At 42.9% G+C, this 24,005-nt stretch overlaps 2 protein-coding genes across 12 annotated transcripts in view; both read right to left on the reverse strand.

The window, feature by feature from the left end:
* Positions 1 to 74: 74 nt before the first annotated feature.
* tbce (tubulin folding cofactor E) lies at positions 75 to 10,249 on the reverse strand. Its single transcript, XM_088609741.1, has 17 exons — positions 10,096 to 10,249; positions 9,312 to 9,448; positions 8,361 to 8,445; positions 7,477 to 7,653; positions 7,203 to 7,291; positions 6,725 to 6,824; positions 5,985 to 6,087; positions 5,677 to 5,753; positions 5,478 to 5,573; positions 5,111 to 5,175; positions 4,768 to 4,832; positions 4,454 to 4,606; positions 3,494 to 3,647; positions 2,962 to 3,030; positions 2,569 to 2,628; positions 2,042 to 2,133; positions 75 to 1,318 (listed from the first exon to the last, which is right to left on the reverse strand). Exons 2-17 carry the CDS (start codon positions 9,439 to 9,441, stop codon positions 1,223 to 1,225), a joined length of 1,611 nt encoding a protein of 536 aa, XP_088465867.1. The 5' UTR covers positions 9,442 to 9,448; positions 10,096 to 10,249; the 3' UTR covers positions 75 to 1,222.
* Positions 10,250 to 15,137: 4,888 nt separating this feature from the next.
* The window catches only part of ggps1 (geranylgeranyl diphosphate synthase 1), a 30,656-nt gene continuing 21,788 nt past the window's right edge, over positions 15,138 to 24,005 (reverse strand). For all 11 annotated transcript variants that reach the window (XM_088610187.1, XM_088610183.1, XM_088610186.1 and 8 more), the window contains one exon: positions 15,138 to 16,109. In XM_088610187.1, the coding sequence (XP_088466313.1) occupies positions 15,354 to 16,109 (756 nt within the window). In that variant the 3' untranslated portion in view covers positions 15,138 to 15,353. The remainder of the gene's footprint in view (positions 16,110 to 24,005) is intronic.

The following is a 24,005-nucleotide window of genomic DNA, read 5'->3' on the forward strand; positions in this document are numbered from 1 at the left end:
AGATGATGAACATCTTCCTGTCAAATTGGTAGCTCGGTGTTAGAGGAGTCTTTTGTAGAGGCGTCAGTGGAAACTTCATTTTAATTTTTTTATTTGTACATTTTTAATATATTAAACAAACAAAAGGTTCTTACATTAGTGGAAAATTGATTTATATGAAAAACAACCCATACAGTATCTGGTTTCATTTGATCTGTGTACTGTGCTTTATATAAGGGCAGAATGACTATTAAGGATTAATGACTGCCATTCAAAATGACCCGAGAGACAGCAGCTATTGTCAGCCACAACTTACTGGTAGGGGCTGTACTAAGACATTGAAATGGTGCACCTTGAAGGGGAAGTGAAATATCTTGGTACTTTGGCACCAGAAAACATGCTTGGTAACTGAAGCTGGTTTCATATTCTACAACTGTACATCAAACACAACAAACAAAAGGTTCTTACATTAGTGGAAAATTGATTTATAGGTTTCTTCCTGTGAATGTTGCCTACTCCTGAGCTTGAACTGCATTTCCTAGCTTGTAAAAGACTTCTGCTGTATGCATGCACAAAATGTGTAGGAAAGCACTTACAATGAATTCACATTGCATTTGTGTTTTTTACATTTAGCCTAAATGAAAGCCAAACCACTTGCTTGGTTAGAAATCAGTTACATTAGTGAAGTGCTTTTCATTAAGTCCAAAGGCTACCACAGCCACTGAGTTCTAGATCAAAATATTCATATGGTGCTTTGATGATGATACAGTAGGGACTTGAAACATTCACTCTTTTAATCAGAAGACCAGAATTTTACTAATTGCTATAAATGTATGAGCATGGTTTTCTTTTCTTAGCAATTCAAGGTTTTAACTGCGCAATGCAGTGACTTGGATATTTACTCGTCATGGTTCATGAAGTGAGCACAAGTACACAGTCTTTAAATAAATCATTGCAGTATGCACTCATGAGCTTTAACAGCTGCTACATCTATGGAACATTGTAAGAAGCAGGTCTTCCTTTTACACTGGACAGTTATAGAGCAATTTTTAATAGCAATTGGTAGTCATAATTGCTAAACATAAAACCACGCTTAAAAGCAGAAAGGGGTAAGTCACAGCAGACGGTCTACTACACAAGTGCCTCTTACCTAATGGCAGCAATAAAGGTATTTTGCTTAGACCACATAAGCAGGATTTCCTATCTGGGGGCTGTAGTGTCCGTGTCACTGAACTATTTGCCATCAAGACCAGCGTACAAGTACTCTGTCTCCATCTTCAATAGAGTAGAACTGCAGAGGCTTCAGGTCATTATCGATTTCAATTTCTTTGCCCTCCATCTGAAGAAAAGAGCGAAAGGTGAGCCTTTCTGAACAAGCCACAACAGCAGGAGGAGAAAAAGAGCATTTCAACTCTTCAACTCTTCCATGAGCATGAAATTTCAGTACTGAGTGTAAATGCATACCCGTCTGATCATTCACAGAACACTGTGAAACTACTCTGCTTAAAGGAGAACTGCATTCCGATTTTAATAGTTGGGGGGGTTAGAAAGAATCAGCATTGATGAATGCATTTTATAAAAGTAAAATGTAAAATGTACACAGTAACCTGTAAAACCAAAATAGATTAAATTTTCAGGTATGCACAATGCCATGTTCTGCGATTCAGAACTCGAATGCGAGTTTGTGACAAAATGGTGACTTACAGTACTTCACAAAGTTCCCAATTTTGTGCTTGATTGGAAATTTGATTTTTTTTCTAGAAGGCCAACTTGCCACCAAGACTGAGAGATTGGACTGCAGTTCCCCTTTAAAACCCCAGCATCCCTTATCTTCTCATGTCCTTGACCAGTTGGTTTAGATAAAATAATGACTGAAATAGAAACTATATTGTAAAATGTTTTGTGTGTGGTGTTAAACACTTTGTATACTACTCAATAGGAGGAGATCATAAGAGTAACCCCTAACACCTAACCTTCAGTCGCAATTCAACAAATAAACAAGAGCTCTTGAACTGCCAAGGTGCTTGCAACAGGAGAAGACCCGAGGTGGCCCGGCCCGTACCTTTGAGCTGGTGTACGAGAGCCTCAGTTCAGCACCGGGCACCTTGAGCAGCCGGAACAGCAGCCCCTTCACCTTCTGGATGTTCATGGAGTCTGCAAGCAGCATCGAGAGGCGAATCAGCACGCTTTTCATTAGGTTAGATCCTGCAATTCAACTACATAACTAACCAGGACCGCCTGTGTACACACCAAACAGGGATGGCTTGACAAAGAGCTCCCCACGCCAGGCTTAACCGCTGTTCTGCAAATGTTATATAGACCTCAAACCTTGACGAGCCTGAGTTCTCTGTAAAGCTGGCTGGGCTGTGGTTCTCAGGGGTCTCTGTTTGACTAGTTGCTTTACATGGTGAATCTGTTATAGGTGATTCTATCCAAACACTGCGGTTCACCCATGGACAAGGCCATCTCGGTGTCCTGGATGTGCAGCAGCTGAGAGTCTCTCTCTGTCTGAGAGCGATTGTGTGGGTCTGAAGAATAATCCTGGCGCTGAGAGATCTTGTGAACATCACTGCCAAGAAGACTGTTTACCTGGAAGCTTCTTTTCAATGGGTTTCTTTTCCGTCACGTCTGGGCAAACAAAAGTTATAGCTTTGAAAAGACAAAACAAAAGGAATTTGATTTGAGTTTTGTCATTTAAAGACATAAAGTAGGTTAAATCCTATTGTAATTCATTTCAAATGCATAGAATATTGAAGGGTGGAGGTGGTTATTTAGAGCATCTTTGAGATACTACATCATAAAACATTCAGTCCTTATCACAAAGTACTTTTGCTTGAATGAAATCAGCAGCAGACATGACTTTTTAAAGAAGTACTGCATCATCTTGTTGGCAGGAGCCTGTTAACTTCCTTTAAACACAAAAAGGCTCATTGGCAGCAGTTTGCCAGGACCAAGCCTGATGAAAACAACAGGGCGACTTACTGAGCAACTGATTCTTCAGTGCAAATGGTTGCTGTTGTTTCAGTTCACCCTCTTCTGGTGCGCCGTATTCTGAAATGGAAAAAGATCTCCGATGTTATTTCTGTAAACCGCCTTCCAAAGCCCATCGTTCACACCATGCTGCAGATCCGATACAGCAGAGAGGACTTTCATCTTCAACAGCAGGAACAGTCAATATATTGTACAAAAACACCAGAATACATTCAACTAGGAATAACAACATCCAGGAATGCTGTCCAGATGCTTTGTGAATGTTTACCGAGTAGTATATTAATACATTATTAAAATATATTATGTTTCGGCTGAACCTGCTTGGTTAAGGAGCAGCCTCCTGGTTAAACCTGCTGCCAAAACATGCCGAAGGGGGTGAACTCAGTTTGAAAGAGGAACGTTAATGGTTGCAATAGGTAAACCTCAACGAGAGCTGGAATCAACTTCGCTGCTGCCGAAGTCTCTCATCGCCTCAGGAGCTCTGTCTTGGTTGCTGCGGTGGGAGAGTGGCTGCGGCACCTACTCTGGATGAGGGTCCGGAAGCGCGGGTGCTCGGCGGCGAAGGCCCGGCTGGGGCGGTCGCGCTCCGGGTCGCGGTCCCCGCCGCACTCCAGCCACACCCTCCCAAACATCTTCCGGTAATCCAGCTCGGCCCCCCTCCGCTCCACAGGCTGGATCTGCGCCGCAAAGGCAGACACACAGTGAGGCCTAGCAGGGCGGCTGGCCTCTGACACACCACCCGGCAGAGCCCTGCCACCCTGAGAAGAGCCCTTCTGGCATCGATACAACACGAGTGTGGCTGCAGACACAGGGCAAACCCTCGTGCACCAGGGAGGAAGCCAGGCTAATGGGCACACAGACGCCTGATGTTCATAGCCGTAGTGGCGCAGAAATTATTACAGAAAACAAATCCCCTCTCTGGGTCCCACAGGATTTGATTTGCAGAGAAAAAAAAAACCTCCCATAATACCATTTTCGAGTGACGGAAAGTTTAAGTAAAGACCAAGATCAAGAGCGCAGCGTGTAACCGGCGTCCACCATTTTACACTGCCCTCACAATCGTGCGGCATGTTTGGCATCTTTCGACTCCCTTCCTCCAAGGTTTCATTTATTATTTACTTTAGGTGCTTGCTTTATTTGGAGTTTAATTACAGGATATAAAAATATTCCTATTTTATTCCCTACAAGTGCCGTGAAAGGGTGGCCTCTAACTTGTGTAAACATTTGGTGAGGTGAAGACTTGCAGAACGGAACCAGTGTGGCAGTCGGGGGGGGGGCAGTGTTTGGTAGGGGGGCCTTAATTCTAAAATAATAAGGCTTGAGGTGTGAAGCTCAGTATAAATATTAGACTGTCTAGGTTTAGCATTTTTACAAATTCATACACTCCCTCCTCCTCTGATACCGCCACTACCAGTCAATCAGACCCGCTCCTCACTCGCAGCCCGACTGCTCGCCCGAGGAGACAGCTCCCGCTGCACTCTACCTTCGACTTGTTGAGCAGCTGCAGCCCGCCGACCTTCGCGATGATGAGCTGTCTCACAGTCTCTGGGCTTTTCCCTGCTGTCATCAGGGGGTTGTTGAAGCAGGAGAGCTGCTGCAGGTTCGGCAGCTTCTCCAGCTCGTTCACAAACGACCACTGAGGAGCAGAACAAAGAGGCCGGCCTCAGCTGGGGAACCTCACAGTGCCCAGCGTGTGGGCAGAGACATCTGGGAGAAAGCCGCTGTGTGGAATGTGTGATTCCCCACAGAGCGCTGCCATTACGATCTCATCTTATTTAAGGCACAGAAGAAAGTTACCTCTGAAATGTTGTTGTTTTCAACCACGAGGCACTTCAGCGAAGGAAACATTGACGTTTTGCAACCTGGAAGAAAATTGTAGAAAACTTTGAAAGGCTATTAAGACATGATGATTGTTGCAAACCTGCTCAGACTAAGGTTAAGAGGAGACTTCACAAAGATCATACACCATAGTTCTGCACTAAGAATGCAACTTCTTCAAAAACAGAGGTGCTGAAAATCACATGGGCTGGACGTTATTATCCTATATTAGAGAATTCATTTTCTTTGCGTCAGTTAAAGTCTATATTTTTTCACAGATTTTTAAAATGAAGCTGTAAAAAACAAATCATCCTAAACATACCAGGACCCACATCGTTGAACCGTATGGATGACAGTCCAGTGTTAGACAGGATGAGTTTTTCCAATCTGAGAAACAAAAACAGAGTGTGAAACATTTATTGCAACAATCAATCATCAATCACTTGCAGTTTAATTTGACCTCCTTGTGGCAACACTGCAGTAGTACAGAAGAAGTGAAGAGAAACTTTTCACAGGCTTCCCAGCAAAAGTATACAAGTCAGACTTTGTAACTGTCATGGAAGCTTGCACACAGTTACTCACAATTAAGTTGTTAGCACAAGAAGTGTAGGAACTAACAGCTCTGGTAGAAACTTTATAAAGATTAAAGGTCTATCCCAGTAAAAAGAAGTTCAAGACTTTTATCTTACTTTGGCAGATGTGCAATATTTTGGAGTTCACCTCCACCTGCTAAGGGGTTTTTTGACAGATCTAACAAGGTCAGGGACTGCAAAACATCAACTGGCCTGTTGAAGGAAGCACATAACTGAATTAGAAAAAATTAAAGAATATGTTGCGATGTGTTCAGCAATCAGAGCAATAATTGTGAAATGCCAAAAACAAACTTACTTCTGCAGTACAGTAATGGCATTGCTGGAGAGACAGAGCTTTTCCAGCACTGGCCACATGGGGGCGCACACCAGAACCTAAAAGAGGGACACATACAGTAGATGGCAAATAAGTCTTCCTTTAGTGGTTTCTTGTTCCATCAGAGATTATAAAAACGGGATATTTACAACAAATAGTTTTTCATTTTACTAAAAGAACTTCCATTTCACTTAAATCCTATGACATGAGTGTGAAAAGGATTAATCAGGTTTGTACAGGATCAGTTATTCTCATTCATGCTCTTAGAACTAGAAAAAGTACAGCCCTACCTCCGACCAGGTGATCCCAGTGCTATTAAGAACTAGAACCTTCAGGCTGGCAAAACAGTGAGAGAGACATGCTGGGTTGGCAGGCATATGCAGTCTGTTGTAGCTAAAAGTGAAAATTGAGAAGAAAACATCAGCCACTAAATTCTTCTACCACCATTTTTTTATTCTTATCCATTGCTTTAATGCAGCTGCAACACTTAATTTCCAAGCAAATATGGCACAGTACATTACGAGTGCTACTGAAAAGGATTCCCTGCTACTATAAAGAGATGTGCAGGAACTAATTCACATGCAGGAAGTGTTCTTGTGATTCTGTGATGGGATGTGATCCTGACCACGTCTTCTCTAACATAATAACACATTTCAGCAAACACAGAGCCTTTCAATGTTTCGGTAATGGAGTCACGTGCCACATGTCTGACAGATTCATCCTATCAGCTTCAGGGTTGCGGCTGTGTGGAACAAGCTAGCCAGCCATGTTGTTGAAGCCGATACCCTGATTTCTTTCAAGAAGCAGCTGGATGAAACCCTTGGATCATTTAACTATTAATGACCAAGCGGGCTGGATGGGACGAATGGCCTTCCCTTGTTTGTAACCTTTTTTATATTCTCTAGCTCTTGATGAGAGTCAAATACAGGAAATTAAATTTACTGAGGGAGCTAACGTGCTTAAAGCGTAACTAAAATAGCTTGTTTTTATCACCAACAAAGCGGCAAGGAAGGCCAACAAGAATGACTACCTCAGCTGAAGCTCTCTCAGCTTTATAAGCTGCCGAGTAATGCTGGCCACATCGTCCCACGAAGCGAGCAAGCTTTCCGACAAGTCTAAAGACAGGATATCTGTGCGACTGTTAAGATGAGATCAGACTGGGCTGAATCAAAACATTTGTTGGTTCTAAAAAACAAAACTTTGTGGCTCACACCAGATCGTGTGTGTCACAAACCGTGTATACCTTGAAGGTGATACACATGAATTGCTTACCAAGTGGTCCAGACTACTGGGCTGCCCATTGTTAAACAACCAAACTTTTTAAATGAGAAAAACGTTTTTAACTAACCCCCAAAAATACTAGTTTTATCCCTTTTACATCTAGTATCTCATCACCATTTGCAGTACAATGAAAAGTAATTAATAGGAGCAATGGATTAATTAGAATACCAGAAAAAAAACTACTCAGACAATGGATAATAAGTCAATGGATTAAATAAAATGGATACTGGGAGTGTTCTGTTGAATTTCATTATCTGGGCCAGCGCCGGCCACTTCACTTCCTTGCAGTGAAACAGCTTCGAGCGAGTTTAGTTGGCTGTGGGAAACAAAAAACCAAGGAAGCAGATGTTAAACACCTACAGAGAGGAGAAAACCTGAATATATCTTTGTGAAGATGACACATCATAGCCAGGTGGCAGAACCTTGTTTTCACAGTGTAGTCTTGTGATTTTTCTTGCGACAGTACTTGCAGGCTCAGATACAAGCCAGCCTGCCTGCTACCTCAGTTTCTGGCAGACGGTCTCGAAGCCGACCAGCTCGACTGGCTTGTTGGCGATCTTCAGCTCCTCTGCGCTGTCCTGCTCCATCTCCATCTCGTAGCGCTGCCTCAGGGCTGTCAGGAAGTCCACTCCGAAGCTGGCCTTCCTGGGGCGGATGAAGGAACCGCCAGTCGGATGGCTGCAGGGAAACACAAGGCATTCTGGGATTTTAAAGCTATTTGTGTTACGATTGAGGTCAGAGAGTCCTGGCTCTTTTGCCTGGGATCTCATTTTCCCCCCCAGAGTCATTTGCATTCAGTGCGGATCCTCCCTCTTAGGAAAAGAAAAGTATAAAGCTGTAAAATCCAGGGTTCGGTTTAGGGCTTTAGGTATTCATATGAGAGAAAACACAGCTTTCACTGGCCGATGATCAAACTTTATTGGGAACCAAAACAAAAAAGAGATTAGAAGTAGAAGAAGAAGAACAGCGCGAGCCTCCGTTCTCTCCTCAACCATCCAGACCGCACTTTCCCCTGGTTCACAAATCAAATAAAACACTAAATAAATGACCACAGCAAAAATAAACCTAAATCAGAATGTAAAATCCAAAATGCCGAATATGTGAATGCAAAGTTGATATCGAAGGAGCCTGCCTACACTGCTGCTCCCTCCCCTGTGTGCGGTCACGGGGTTCCTGGCTGTGAGCTGAGAGGAGCCAAACACTCAACTGGTGACTCCAAAACGGGCGAGATCACAAAAAATAACTGGGGAGCCTAAATTTTTTTAAAAAAATGGTGTCAGCTGGTCAGGTTTTCCTGATGACCTCCTTGAGGAAGCCTGGGGCGGAGGCCCAGACCTCAGCATGAGAACCACAGGCAAACTAAAGGCTTCAAGGGGTTACTACACCTGCATTTGAAGTACTGAACTCCTTCGTGGGTCCCGTCGTGCTTGCCACGCTCTGGGTTGTCCCATTCCACACCCAGCCAGATACCTGTGTTTGCCCAGGAAAGAACACACATCAAATGGAGGTAGAGAGCACAGCGGGTCAACAGGATACGGTAGGGTCTCCGAAGCAAGACTCCGGTTTAAAATGTCACCGTACAAGGCCAAAACGAAACGCTATATTACGTCATTTAACCTTCACGCGAACTCTAGAGGAAGTCTGACTGATCTACAAAAATCCAAAGCATCATTCTGTGTCCATGCTTCCCATGTCAACATATTGATTTTGCGAGTCTTTTGTGCATGGGGCAGGTGTGATACAAGACCTGCTGAGTGTATGACTGCTTTCTGTGTTTGGTTGGGCAACAGTACACATTCTTGAAATACATCTAATTCTAGTACACAGAACCTCACATCTGGGCATTTCTCCTTCTTCAACTTGTATTTATGCCTAAAAAGGTCTTACTAGCTGCTAAATTGTTGATGAACTGTTACACATGGGAATAACACTGTAACACAATCAGAATTTTTCCTTCAGTAGAGGTACAATCATTTACATTATTCAACACACCTGAGTGAGGGTAGTTCTGAAACTCGGAAATTGGTTTGATATCGTTTAGAAATCCCATCAGACTTTTTAAGAGCTGAAATACATGTACACAGATGTCCCAAAACAAGCAAACAAGAGTCTACAAATCTTGCTTTGACATGATCATCAAATAGAACCTAGGCTTTACTTCTCCTGACAGCTATTATAATCAAGGGTAAACCACCATAAATCAAGTAATATCGGGCTTTAAGGAATCCAATCCATGCGTCACAGCGAGGGCAGGCGCGTCAGAGGCAACAAAATAAACCCGTCTTTGTCATTATCTCTAGTCCGCAGATTTGCACTGGGACCTGCGCCGAGCTCACCAGCTGTGGGAGGGACTTTGCCAACATAACACACTGTCCCCCGTTCTCCATCGCAGGACACTCGCCTGCCCACAGCGTCGCCTGGACCAGCTTCGCTCATGGTCGACAGCTGGGCATCAGTGACGGTCATTAGCTCGCTGGGGAACGAGAAGGGCAGATTAACAGTGGTCAGAGACGGATGCCTAACTGACCGAAGGCAATAACACACGATAAACGACAACACCACCACCCCCTTAATGTACCAACGATCAACGTACAGTACCATCTACAATAACATAAGAGCGTTGTCGAGCGACGAGCTCCTCCCAGTTGCTATGTAAACGGTTCATCCATCATCACAAACCCAATAACAGAACCATGCACCGTTTTCATAACTGCTTTAATACAAGCGTTTTTGTTATCAATGCAGTTACCAGTCGACACAGCGTCTGAGCAACGTTCATGTAGCTGTTAGGTCAGAAATAATGGAAAATCCTGCGAGCAATGAAACAGCACAATTTCCTTTTTTGATACATGGTGATCTAGATATTCGCTAGGGATTCTTCATCTGTAGGTCAGGAATCTATAAACGCAAAGGCAGAAATAACGAGAGCTACATAGCAGGGCATTAACCACTGGTTAATCAATAAGGGCAACAAAAAGGAGAAATCGACACATTAATGCTTCGATAAGAATGAATTGCTCAGTCGTGTCTGAGATACTGGGCACACAGCGACTGAAAGAACATACGTAATTTTACCAAGTTTAGGTCACTACATTAAACAAAAAAGAAAGAAATCTTTACCTTTATGCGGAATGGTTGTCCATTGGTTCATTCAAAAAATAATAACAAGGCAAACAAACTCCAGTCGTCCAAAAAAACTACGCAATGTATATTACCTTTCAAAACGAGTCTAGGGTTTAGGAAAGGGGAGTGCATGATGTCATTAGTTTGCGACGTTGTTTCCTGAAATACGGTCCCCCGCGCTACAGTGCATCCAAATCATGAAAGTCGAAGGCTAATATTACCAATAATAGTGTGCACCACAATATTACACGGTAACTAGGATGCATACATGAGTTTTAGATTTTTTTCATGAAATTTGTGTTTGCTCAGCCCTCAAACGTGTCAAAGACATGAAATGAAAATCATTGATTTATAATGACCCATTTCACTCGAGGTTCACTTCCTAAGAATAAAAACCCGTAGTAGCTGACTTAGACTTAATCTTGTTTTTCTGTTCTGACTGCTTTCTTCCGAAAATAAAGAAAAAAAAACAATCTTATAAGTGATTCCTGCTGTCAAAGTTGCGGAAACAGAAATAATTTACAATGTGAACGTGGTATTGCTTTATTGATGTAATGGAATATGTGAAGATCAAATATAAAGTAGTAGCAGTCTTCTGCTTCGGTATACATTTTTTTATTCATTTTGCCAAATATTGACTCCCTCCTGATGTATCATGACGATCGTGAGTTGCTAAACTATTAACCCAATAGGTGGCGCTCAAAGGTAAACAAAGGTTTATAAAGCAACGAACCAAAAATAATATTGAAATTTGTTGAATAATTTAAAAGTTGTTGCAAGGCACGTTTACGTTGTATGTTGCAAAGCACGTCTAATGCATGTAATTATTACCAAAAAACGAAGACCTGCGCTAGTGTGTTTAGACAGTCATGTTAAATTATCTTGCGGAAAAAAGTGTTCAGAATTAGACTTCAAAATAAGTGCTTGTGTTCTGTTGTAACACATCCATGTAGCTATGATTACATAACAAAGACTTGTTAGTGTTCAAAAATTGATACCGATATTTTAGAGGAAAGCTATTACACTTAAAAGCATTTACATTTTAGAATTTGAATCCGGCATTACTCAAAGGTCGTCAGAAGGTAATTAAATAAACCTTCTAAGTAAATATTAAATTATGAACATGCATTTATTTATTTTTCCATTACTGTCAACTTTTGCTTTGGCTAAGCTTTAACTGTTCAGTGTAAACAAAAGCTGAAATTCTCCGATAGCAGAATCCGCAGTTTTTACTCTTACTTTAATTCCTTAACCAGTTTATTTGCTATATAATATCAATACGTGTAGCAGTATGGACACTTGAACGAAAGCAGAAGAATTACTTTGCAGTCCAGGCGTGATGCGCTGGTGGATGAAACAGGGAAGTTTACCGGTGGTAGAAGGAACAGCAGAGCTTAGTGACTGACGTGGTTTGACCCTATAAAATAGTGAAAAGGGTGCACTGATGACCAGTGGCAGAGAAAGCCACAGATAACAAACCCATCATTATTCTCGCGCTTGTCGTTTCGTGGCGTAATTCGTCATTTCTACATGTAATTAATGCATTTTAATTTTTAACATTGAAAAGCTATTGTCGATGCCAAATAAGTTAACATACCCCTTTTTGTAAACCTGTAGCATAGACACGACACTGTGATACTGCATCCCTTGGGATTTTTTTACGAAGTACGTTAGAAGTGGCACAAGTGAAACGACTGCATGATGATGATTACAGGACTCCTGTAGGATTAGCGCGCTGTCTGGAAAAGTAATTCTGTCATGCTGGTCTGATGAGGGAAATCAGCGATGATAAGAGCTGAGTGTTTCTGAGCCGGTACTGTACATCTCAATTAGGTGACTTCAGTCACAGCAAGGTGACATTTAAGGATTTTCTTCTACTGCTCCTGCGACGACAACAACTAGAGGACTTTCCTAATGTACGGAGACCCACAAAGGAAAATTTGGAATAAAATATTTTAAGCACAATAAAAATAGGAAAATGTGGTGTAATTTGCACTGATTGGTAGAACAGTCTATAAAACATCTACTGGTGATTTAATTGACTCGAAGTATCACAAACCCATGTGTACTTAATGACGCCTCAGACTCAGACGTCTATTTACTAGGGCCTATGATAATTTCTGAAGTGTCTCCACCTCAATTCCTCTGTTTTTTTCCCCACCCCAACTCTGTTATGTGTATATTTTATATAGTTAATTGACTGACTGCACGATTATAATACAGTATAATCAAGCTGCAGGGCATTTTACAGATAACTATTAGAGAAAAATTCCATATAAAGTCTAAGAAAATAATTAAGCTAATTGTTTAATTGACTATAGAAAAAAGAAAACATTACATCACTGAAATTATAGGATTGCTGCAGGCTTTCAGGAGACTTGCACAGAACCTAAGAGCTACCATTAAAAAAGCATTAATCTTGCAGCATATTGAGCAGTGACTGACCATCAGTCAATGGACAGTAATATTGTCTGCTGGAGTTCGTGCAGACCTCCAAACCAAACCACCACGGAGAGATCATTAGCTCCAATCCAGCCTGTTACTTGTCAACTGTGGCCGATGTTTATCATCTGAGGTGGAAAACTGGACAGGATCCCTCTGTACTGGTTAGATCATGTGGGATTCCCAGATGTCCGCCTAACTCCTATTGCAGGGGAGGGGATCTGGTTTCCAGTCTGGAGCTGCAGTGTGAAAACAAGCTAGCGGTCTATCAACATGTTGTAACTGATGTGCAAGTACAATTAATTTAACATATTACCATAATAATTAAGGCTTTAAATGAGGCCAGTAAGAAACGTGCCTACCCTTGAGGTATCGTCCTAATCCAGTTAAAGAGATAAAGAATATGCCACAGCTTTTATCAGCCTAATTTTGTATGCCTTAATCACACTGTCAGATAAGAAGAGTCTACATTTATGATACGGATGACCTATCACCTGCTATGCTAGTCCTTATTAAAACTCACATGGACCCCTAAAAAGCTCTGCACACGAAGAGCCATGCATTTGCCACCAACATTTATGAGCAAATTCAGTATCTTCCGCCTAGCTTCTGAACCTGCTTACCTGAAAGCACAATAGATGGCAATGAAATGACATCTGGAATGAGACAGCTTTACATAACAGTCCACACAGGGATTAAAGGTAACTCGGGAAAAAACAGACAGGTGTTAATGCTAGAAGTTCAATTTGCACTATAGGAAAAAATACCAAATACCATTTTTCCACAACTTTATTATTTTTTTGTTTTTGTTCCCTCAGAAGTCAAAAACATCCCAGAAGCATGTCTTTTTCCAAGTTTGAAATGAATATAAACAAGTAAATAGTCCCGTCAGACACACCCTCCACTCACAAATGTCATCACCCTTTTCACTTGACATTGGCCTCTTCTTCCCAGCGCTATCCTCAGTGCGCTATGAAATATAAATAAAAAAAAAGCACGGCCAATTCTCATTTGAACTGAAAATAAACTCAAGTTCCTGTGTATCACTGCCTCCCTGCTGAATTCAAAGATTGGGAAAACATGAAAGAAACTAGCTGGATGTCCACCATCTTGCTGTTCGCTTGCACTGTTAAAACAATTTCCATCAGCCCCCGGCTCCTCTGCCCGTCCTGTACAATACACCAACATCATAAAAAACAGCAGCTGCAAGGCATACGAGTCCATGGAAAGCCCTTTCAGGCGGCTCAGAAGCTATGGAGGACGTTACATAATCAGACAGCACAAGCGCCATTTAATATTGGCTCTCAGGGTTTTATAATAGCCTGGAGATGAGTGCAGCGCTTTCTGAATCACAAGCGCCAGAGAAGACAGTGCTTCCCTTAATGCCCTGCAGCATGCTGGAGGTCAGCTTTAAAGACCAAAGCTGTGCTGGTCTGGGACTCTCAACGGACTGCCCCACCAGAAACCACTGGACAGCAGACTCCTTTACAAAAAAGGCAAGGCTATGGCAGAGTCCAGCACATATTCACACCAGACAAGACCCTCAAACGGTTTTATTCAAGGAAAGCCCAGTGGAGTCTGGGAAATCTCACCATTTAAGGATCAACCTTTGGAAGCAGTCACTCTTCCATAAATTTAATTCAATGCTGGGCAGTGCAATGCAATATCGTTACTTAATAGATGACCACACGGTTTTCTTAAAACCTCTATTTAGGAGCAATGTGGAATGAGGAGTGTGGAATACAAAATGCATGCTTCACCGTACTCTAGAGTTTTGGATAAAATATAGATTTGACAGTATCTGGAACAATTTTGCCCCAAATACACTCATTACCCTTTTCGCTGACAGCTTTCTACTCAGTTAGAAACTACAGCATATGTCTTCAGTTAAGATGCAGGGAAAATGATTTTTTTTCTTGGCTGTCTGCCTTCCTGACTGTTATGTGAAGAAGGGCTGACAGCAGAAAGCCTTGACAGCCTATCAGCTTTTCTGATGCCTTTGCAAACGAAAGAGGGAGCTGTGTCTTCTGTTGTTCGCCAGTATGCGCTTCAACTTTTTGTGCTAATCTTTCAGGAAATCTGGTCCCATACTCCACACTCCTGCACGCTTTCCTAAAAAAGCAAACAGATGCTGATCAGCCATGGCAGACATTTTATTCTCGCTAGTACTGATCATTTCAAACCGACATGATCAGCAGAAGCCTTTACCTCACAGATGCCCCAGAGTCGGGCAACCAAAGATTGAGAGCTCCCCAATATTGCTTTCAGCACAGCACCGTCTATAAATGAACTTCACATCTTAAATTCTGTAACGGGGGTGAAGAACACTTGTAGTATATATTTACAGGAAACCAGCGTTACAGGAGGTCACATCAACAAGATATACTGTATAATCCAATGGCACAGTTTAAAATGGAAAATTTAAGCCGTATGATGCTGCTGCCACGAACGTCACGAGCTGCTTTAAAATAAGAATCTACAGTAGTGAAATTTCTCATCCTTTATGGCCCACTGCCTCTAATGATTGCTTGAGGTCCCTGTAACACCATAGCAATACTGAAATGGCGATGAAAAAGCATGCCGTAGCCAGGTGACATCAGTCGGAAGAAAATATTTTATTTTACAATACATTAAAAAAAACGCATAAGGCTGCTCTGTGTGAGTCTCAGACATCATTCCTGCTAAAAGTCGAGTGAGTCAACGCTGCCGTTTCCCAGGCAGGTCCTTCGTGCACAGCCCTGGGGGAAGTGCTTGGGAGGTCAGGCAAGGCCAGAGCACTGTCAGGTCAGGTGAGGGAGGCCAGGCAGGACTTCTCAGGTCTCCTTGTAGGTCTTGCTCAGCTGTTCCACTAGGGCCGTCAGCTCCAGGTTGCCCCCCAAGTCCTGGATGAGCCGGTATGCCTCGGCCTCCAGGTTCTGGAGCGTCTGCCGCGTGTAGGCGAAGGAGCCCACCTTCTCCATGTAGTCCACGCAGTAGCGCTTGATGTCCACATTCTCGGTGCGCTGCCGCAGGATGTTCTGCACCTGCGTGCTCTCGGGGTGCGACCAGATGGCGTGGATGATGGGGAAGGAGAACTTGCCCTCCGTCAGGTCCTCACAGAAGCTCTTGTTCTCGCTGTACACCTTGGACCTCAGGTTGGCGTAGTCATCGAGGATCTGGAAGAACAGGCCCATGGTGTTCAGCAGGGGCTTGAGGTCGCGCTGGTAGCTGGAAAAGAGCTGCATCAGCCCCACGGCCAAACCGAAGAGCCCGCCGGTCTTCTGCAGCACCATCTGCTGGTATTCCTGCTCCGTGGGGCAGGTGTAGGTGTCCCTCCAGTAGATCTCCAGGCCCTGGCCGCGGTGCAGCTCCAGCAGCTGGCGGGTGAAGACCTGCACGGCCTCCGGGTGCTCCAGCGTCAGCACCTTCTCCAGCCCCAGGAAGTACACGTAGTTGGCGGAGTTGATAACGGATGGGATGCCGTAGATGCTGTGGGCCACAGGGAAGCCGCGCCGCAGCTTGGAGTTGTCCTCGATGTCATCGATGAGCAGGCTGGCATTGTGCAGCATCTCCGTCACCTCGATGATCACCTGGGCACACAAGGGGAAGTATATTTTAAGTCACTTTGTTGTAGATGTAGTAGGTCTTATGGTTTTTAAAGCAATATTTAAGAGTTAAGTATTTTAAAGGACTGAACAATGGGTAGAATACAGCCCACGGTGACCCACTGGGCCACAGCTCACCCTGGCTAGGGCAGAATTAAACAGAATGAGCGACAATACCCCTCTCCAGCTGGTCACTGCCTATACAGCTGCTAGACTGGAGCTATTGGGGTAGAGTACCTCTCTCAAGGTACAACAGCAGTGTGTACAGCATGGATTCAAACCCGCAACCTGTTAATCTAAGGGCTCACCTACTAGTCTATTATGTTCCTGTTGGGTAGGTCAAACCATTTTATCAGAAAACACCGTAATTGTACAAAGAAAACTGCAGGCAATGGAAATATCGTTTTTTTCCTTCCTCTGCTAGTTTTCATTCTAGCTGAGCTCTCAGCAACGACAGACAAGCTTCCACAATGAGCTTATGTTCTCGTTACATTTCAGGCAAAACACCTGAACACGGGCAGTTCTAAAATTTGAACAGGGTTGATATTAATTACAAATGTTACTTGACCTTTTTAAAAGTTCAAATAATTTTTATTTAGAAAAGTTAAACCTGACTGGAAAAAAAAAATCAGATGTCTCAGTGGTTCCCAGAATCTCAACTGGGAACCACCGGATAACATGGTTGGTTCTTGGCTAAATAAATAACTGCAAATCCACCAGAGGGCGCCATTTCTCTCCATATCCTTCGGAAGCATTAAAAAAACTGGAACAAGATTACATTTATTGCGGGTTACAGTTTACTGTATATTGTTACCGTCACAGCCTTAGGCATTTCCTTTAATAACAGCATAATAAAGCCAAAACTGTGCTTACACCTGTTTTTTTACTCCTAAATACAGTAACCTAACACGTTTCTCATTAAATAGAAAACGACATTTGTCATTGCTAGTTGACAATTTCTTGGTTGCTGTGGAATGAGGAGTACAAATATTGAAGCACTTACGGGTAACTGATGCCAGATAAGATTACTACTCCAGTATTATTATAAACTCAATCTGCTGTTGAATAGAAACCCCATGTCCTTAATCAGTGCATCACTAAGGAGAACGCAAGCCCACGTGATCACATTTCGAGCACAGCCATGCTCCACTGGCGCCTCTTTCGAGAAATGCACAGCTTGCCTGCGCTGGCTGCAGGAGAAGGGTTCATCTGGTGCTTGTGATGACACATACTGTATGCGTGGAAGACCAGACCAGGGAAGAGGAGCTCAGCGGAAGTAATGATGCCGACCAGGGGGCAGCAGTGAGCACAGCACCGCTGTGCATGCAGCAGCACAGCCAGCCAGACTCGGGCCCATGCTGAAGGGATCACAGGTGTGCAGGATAAACTGAGACAATACCACAGGCTCCACGCAAACGCTGACCCTGCTGCTTGCAAAGTCAGATAAGCACCCTGTGACTGTTCATTCTATGTGAGGCACAATAATGCCTCAGATTGGACTGGATCACCTGACGGTGCCTCCAGTTTTGTGACAGGTAACACAGGAAGAAAAATCTGCAATGGGGTGTGAAAGGGACAGTCACCTGGATGGGCCAGATGCATAGTAGCATTGTGGAATTTCAAAATACATTTTTTCCAAATAGTTTATACTTTAACAACACAGGCAAGAATGCTGGAACAATGCACTCATATGCCCCCGTGGAAAAACAAGATCTACATTTCTACAATTGCATTCGATACCTAAATCAAGTGTTGCAGAATAAATGCTCTTTTCTCAGTCCTGACACTGAAATTAAACTTGTTTGTCCAAAGATTCTCACCTCACAGAAAGCTGCAGAATAACCCTCATTGCAACACGGAGAGCTGCACACAACTCCAGGCAGAGGGCCAGGGTAGTGCACTGGGTTATCTAGGAAAAAAACCCGTCCTTGATCAAACACACTGACACTACACTCATGATGCCCTGAAGCTGCTCAGAGCATTTATTGTCAAGAACATTAATCAGCTCAGTACTCCATTCACACTGATACTAAGGAAAAAAACAACACATCTTTACTTCTGTCCCCCAAAGCAAAGGTAGAAATTGCAACATGTGCTGAATGTTTGCTGTTAGACTACCATTGATAAAATGGTTACCAGAACAGACTGTGCAAAACACTGAAAACCAAATGTCTTTCATTTATTTTGTCATGAGGGGAATCTGTGCATCTCAATCAAAAACATCAGGGGGAAAATAAAAATTATACTTTTACAATAATACTGTTCTTTTACGACCTATCAGAAGCCTTTTGAGCTCTTAGAAACAGCCATAAAACCTTTCTCCGCAGCATGCATGTTTGGATGGCTTCCGAAATCAGTTTTCACCTCTGGCTCTTTTCCCATTAGGACAAACAGTGCAAAGGGGTTGTTACTGCTGCACTTTTGGTGTTCACCACCCCTGCTTTCATAAGTAAAAACACATTTTTCTAAAAGGAATTTCTATGCTTGAATGCTCCAGTGTACTTGACCAGAAGCCATTTGTGATCTTACACTGGACTGGGCCACAAGTGTTTTTACATCCAGACTCCAAGAAGCTACCATAGGCCAGGCTGCAGGTGCTGGAGAAGATGCTTTGTGAAATAATTAATTCACTGTAAGGGAGAGTACAAAACCTGACATCATAGCACGGACAGGGGTTTCCCTGCTCTTAATCTGCCCTTCGCAAAAAGCAGGAGCCCGTCTGTGCGGAGAGATAACGTCAATCCAGACAGGCACTCTCCTTCATACACCACAACAACCACCGTGCCGCCTCAAAGCTAAGGCAGATCCTGGAGAAACACCCAGACAGAAGAGCAGGAAAATGGAAAACTAGATGGATATATATTGGCCAATCATTTTTAACCCTTTCTTTCTCTGCTGTGCTCACACCTCATAGGCTTCCAAATGTACAAAACTAAGGTTACAAACGAGATGGCCTTTCTGTCATCTGGCCTGTTTGATGGTAATGGGTTATACGATCTGACAAACTCATCCAGCTGTTTCTTAAAGGAAGCCTGGGTATTGGCTACAACATCATGGCTTGATAGCTTGTTTCCGATTCCTGCAATTCCATATAACTCCCACTCGTGTCCCCTGGTTTGTTTTCATCAGAACTTCAGGACTTCATGTGTTCTGAAGGTGTCCAATATGTTTCTACATGTCCATGAACAATATGTATAGATTCACACAATAAGCCACAACCTGAATTCTGAAATCCTCGTCAATCATGATTTGATATATACAAGTTATGTATACCCCGGGAATCCCATTACTGTTCGTGTACGTTTTTAGAAAACGTACAGATTTTGGATATTAGCTAAATGTTTCTGGCATGATTTTAATTGGGCATTCATGTGTGACCATAATGCATAGAAGTGATCTTGGTTGTTGCAACAGCACTAAATCCCTTCCTCAGGGAGAGAGCTGATGAATTAACCTGGTGAATGTCAAGCCTGGCAAGAATCAAGAAAAAAAAGAACAATGTCACTTTGCAATCATTATGCTGGCACAAAAATGCAGAATGACAGCCTGACTGTTGACCAACTGACAGGGAGGTCCACGTCTGTGTTTAGTCCACACAGAGGAAGAAGTGTGGAGACGTACAACAGCCCGACTGCACAGCGTCTCGTCGGTCAAGACCTCCTGCTGTCCTTCCTTGGGCTCACCGTGACACAACAGCCCAGCAGGACGTGAGAATGCGATACTGAAGCTGTGGATGACCTGGTCACGATACCTGAGCCTCACTGAGCAGTGGTGGGATGAACCTGGATAATAATAATAATTAATAATTGCTTACAGGTACATTGCGCTTTACAGGTAATGGGGACTCCCCTCCATCACCACCAATGTGCAGCATCCACCTGGATGATGCGACAGCAGCCATAGTGCACCAGAACGCTCACCACACACCAGCTATTAGTGGGGATGAGAGCAGAGTGATGAAGCCAGTTCATAGATGGGGATTATTAGGAGGGTACGACTGGTAAAGGCCAGGGGGAAATTTGGCCAGGACACCAGGGTTACACCCCTACTGTTTTTGAGAAACATCCTGGGATTTTTAATGACCACAGACAGTCAGGACCTCGGTTTTACGTCTCATCCGAAGGACGGCACCTTTTTACAGTATAGTGTCCCCGTCACTATACTGGGGCATTAGGACCCACACAGACCACATGTTGAGTGTCCCCTACTGGCCCCACTAACACCTCTTCCAGCAGCAGCCTTCGTTTTTCAGAGGAGGTCTCTCATCCAGGTCCTGACCAGGCTCACACCTGCTGAGTTGCACTGGGCTGCCAGCTGGGAGTTGCAGGGTGATAAGGGTGCTGGATGATGTGGTATCCAGGATTCAGAAATCAGTGTGTAAGTTCTACGAAAGGAACTGGACAGAACCCCACAAGGAGCAGCTAATATTGCTTCCAATGGGCACATATGCCTCTAGTCTGCAATTTGCACAGAAAGCCTCCTGTTAACAACTTTGTGTTACTGATTAACCTTCATACATGACCTGGCTCTTAAATAAAATAGAAAATGGTCAGTACAAAAAAAAGTGCAATTTTTCTGCTGATTTTCTGCTGACTTTATTGGTTAATTTATAGCTGATGACGGGTGAGTTTATTGCTCAATGTTTTCTTTTCTCTTAAGAAATTCCTGAATGTCACCCTGTCAAACTGATCTTTACATCTTTTCAGTAGCTGCCTCAAATCCTCTGATGCTGCAATATAGATTTCCAAGTATAACTTTCTACTGATTGAATTTCCCAGCTTGTTATTAAATCATTAGCATTACAGCGAATAATACTCAAACATGAGCTGTTTTTTTTTTCCACCTTAAGCTCATTACGTAATCAAATGCGACGCGTCCTGCCAAACCCACGGCAGGAGGGCACAAGTGAGAGAGTCGCGGTATGCTGATGCCTTTAAGAGGAAGCAGTGGACTGTGAACGTGGTGCCAGAGAGGGGATTCCTCTGCTGCCTGTCAGCTTCCATCCCGTCCCCCCCCCCAGCCGCGGCCTACGAGACTCTCCAGCTCGGCTCCGGCTTCGTGCAATGGCATGCCGTGAACCCACACGCGTCAGGCCCTGCGCCCCCGCTTTGTATGAGTCAGAAGGAAGGCGCACAACTCTTAACAACCACTGCAGGGACAAAAAAAAATCCTGGATAGGCAGATGAATTAAATGCTATTAGCACCTGGGATGACACTCATACTACCAGTTGTATTTCAAGGCAGCCGACTCCACAGCTGCCGTCAGGCTGCTTTGCTTGTTAATGATGACAGCATGGTTCACATGACAGGTTCAGTGAGAGTTTACCGTGTGATGACTTGACTCCTGTGCGAGGAGCTTCTGATTTATCCAGAGGAATGGAACCTGTCTCTATAGTTGTACACAACATTCCACACTTCCATGACATCCTGCCGCTGCGGCTTCATTAAAGCCATTTTCCTACTTGAAGGCCCTCAAAGAGGATGCGATTTTCTTAGTTGCAGAATGTTTCGGCATGGTTTCTTTTAACGCAACACTGTGGCTGTCCAATCTGTTTATTCATGTAGGTTTTATTTTAAAAAGTGCATATGCTTTTTCGACATTGATTAATTGTTTTTGGCATTATTTTGATTATCTTTTCATTCTTGACAGACTGAAAAGCATTTGAGTGACTATTGTTCAAATACTTAATCACTTCGTGATAGAGCTGATCAGGCTGATTACCTGAGGAAGCGATTTAACTCCTTGAAGCATTTTGAAAAACCAAGCAAGAAAAACACATAAGGAACCCCACTTATCAAGAGAATACCTGTGTGCGAGCATTATGGTGGAGTGACTCTTCAAGCGGACTCATACACGGCAGAGCCAGGTCTTCCTCAGCGATGCTGTATTTGTATAGCGCATGCTGGGGTATGTCACCATGGTCAGGTTATGGGTCCAACTCCCGAACCTGTAACCTTGTGCAAAGTATGATCCCAGATGTGCAGCTTACATTGCTCCTGGTGGCCACACACACTATCAGCCCGTGACTGTTTAATTAATCAATTCTACTAATGATAAATGTTATTTGGCATAATTTTGTCAAGTTCAATAGTATTTGTATTCAAATATGAATGCACCTCCTACCAAAAAATGATTGATTTTTCCATTTTCCTAAAATACCTTTGGGACAAGGTTTCTTGTGACACTCAAAGAGTTACTCACAAATGTATAAGGTTGCTATGAGTCACAGCATTATTATAATCGTGTAGCAATGCTGTCTGAGGAAAATTCAGACAATGATATGATCCTCATCAAGAAGCAACACAGAAACCATGTGCTTGAAACTACTTCTACGATTCTAAATTAAGATGTGCTGATCTACATGCCAGTCAAGGATTGTAGTGGCGCCAATATGTCAAACTGGCAAGGAAAGGCACCAATCTCCTGGTAAAAAGCCACTTTGCAGCAGATTAAAGATATGTCCTATATGGATCTGAATAAGATGACATTTCAGTGAGTTGTGCCATCATCTGCTCCTAATAAAGCATCTGCATCCCTATTAAAAAGCTTTATTGGTAGAAGTCTAAGATTTTATGACCCGTTATAAAAACATTAACACCACTTCTATTTAGAGTTGTCTGGCTGCCATTAGTAGATGTACTCCCAAACTAATTAGCTCCAGAAAATGATGCAAGAATCAGAAACCCTATCAGGTGATACCAATAACCCTTGACATCTATCATCAGTGCAAAGCATGTGAGAATCACAGCAGAAAGAAATGCAAGCACAGCTTATCATTATTTCCTCTTTTACAGAACAAACAACACATTGTACTACAGTGTGCAACACACTGAGCTACAATATGACTCCCACATCTTTGTTATTCTGCACTCGCATATTCAATTGACCCTAATAATATTCTAGATAGATGGCAGAACGGTCCTTTTTAAAACAAAGCTGAAAAGAAATGTACAGACCGTACTAGCTCACAAAAAAGCAACTTTTAGGCTTTTTCCTTGAGAGGAGAATTACTAGATTGTTATAGATTATTAATGTTCATAATCTACAATCTATAATCTGTGTACAGAGAAGGCCCTTGCAGATATGAGTATAAGTGTGTGTATTTTTCTCCAGTAGCTCTCCCACGCTGAAAGCGAGTGACAGAATATGCAGACACTCCACTGTTAAACGCTTGGCAAGGTTTTGACATGTCTATTAGGCAGGTCAGGCAGGGCAGCTCTGTCAAGCTGTACTGTGTTGTATAATGCAACTGTAAAGCGTGAGGGGAAACACTGATGAAGACGGCAGCCATGCCTAAAGAGTTCTGTTGGGGTCTGAGATAACCTACAATCCTTCACATGTGGTGTTGCAGAAAACATTTGGTCTTGCAGTTCAGGACCTCTCATGCGAGAGGATCTTGACAACACTGGATTGTTGTACAGCATTAAAAATTCCCTAGGACTCCAATCAAGCTCTTCCTGACCCGGTGGGGAGGGATCATTGGTAATGAAATGTTCAACTGAATACTGAAACAATAGCTCAGAAAATAAAAATTAAATCCAGAAACTACACTAACATCTGGTAGAAATGACAAATTACAATTACAAACTGAAGCCAACACTTAATAGACATAAACTTTAGGATATTCACAATACTTTTAAAATATGATTGCAAAGCCCAGGAAACATTACACCTGCAAAGTTAGCAGAATACCCCAATATTAGAAGTGAAATTGATGTGTTTTACATTTAATTGTGTAGAATAAAAAAAAAGATGAAAAGGCCATTCAACTTAAACATTTTAGGGCAACGGGAATAATAACCATGCACATTAAGCTTTTCCAAAATTGCTACAGTGCCATCTTCTTAAATGTTTTTCACCCAAATTACAGATCCTACATT

This window comes from Lepisosteus platostomus, chromosome 17 (assembly GCF_059453375.1).
Source record: "Lepisosteus platostomus isolate fLepPlt1 chromosome 17, fLepPlt1.hap1, whole genome shotgun sequence".
NCBI classification, from domain to species: domain Eukaryota; kingdom Metazoa; phylum Chordata; class Actinopteri; order Semionotiformes; family Lepisosteidae; genus Lepisosteus; species Lepisosteus platostomus.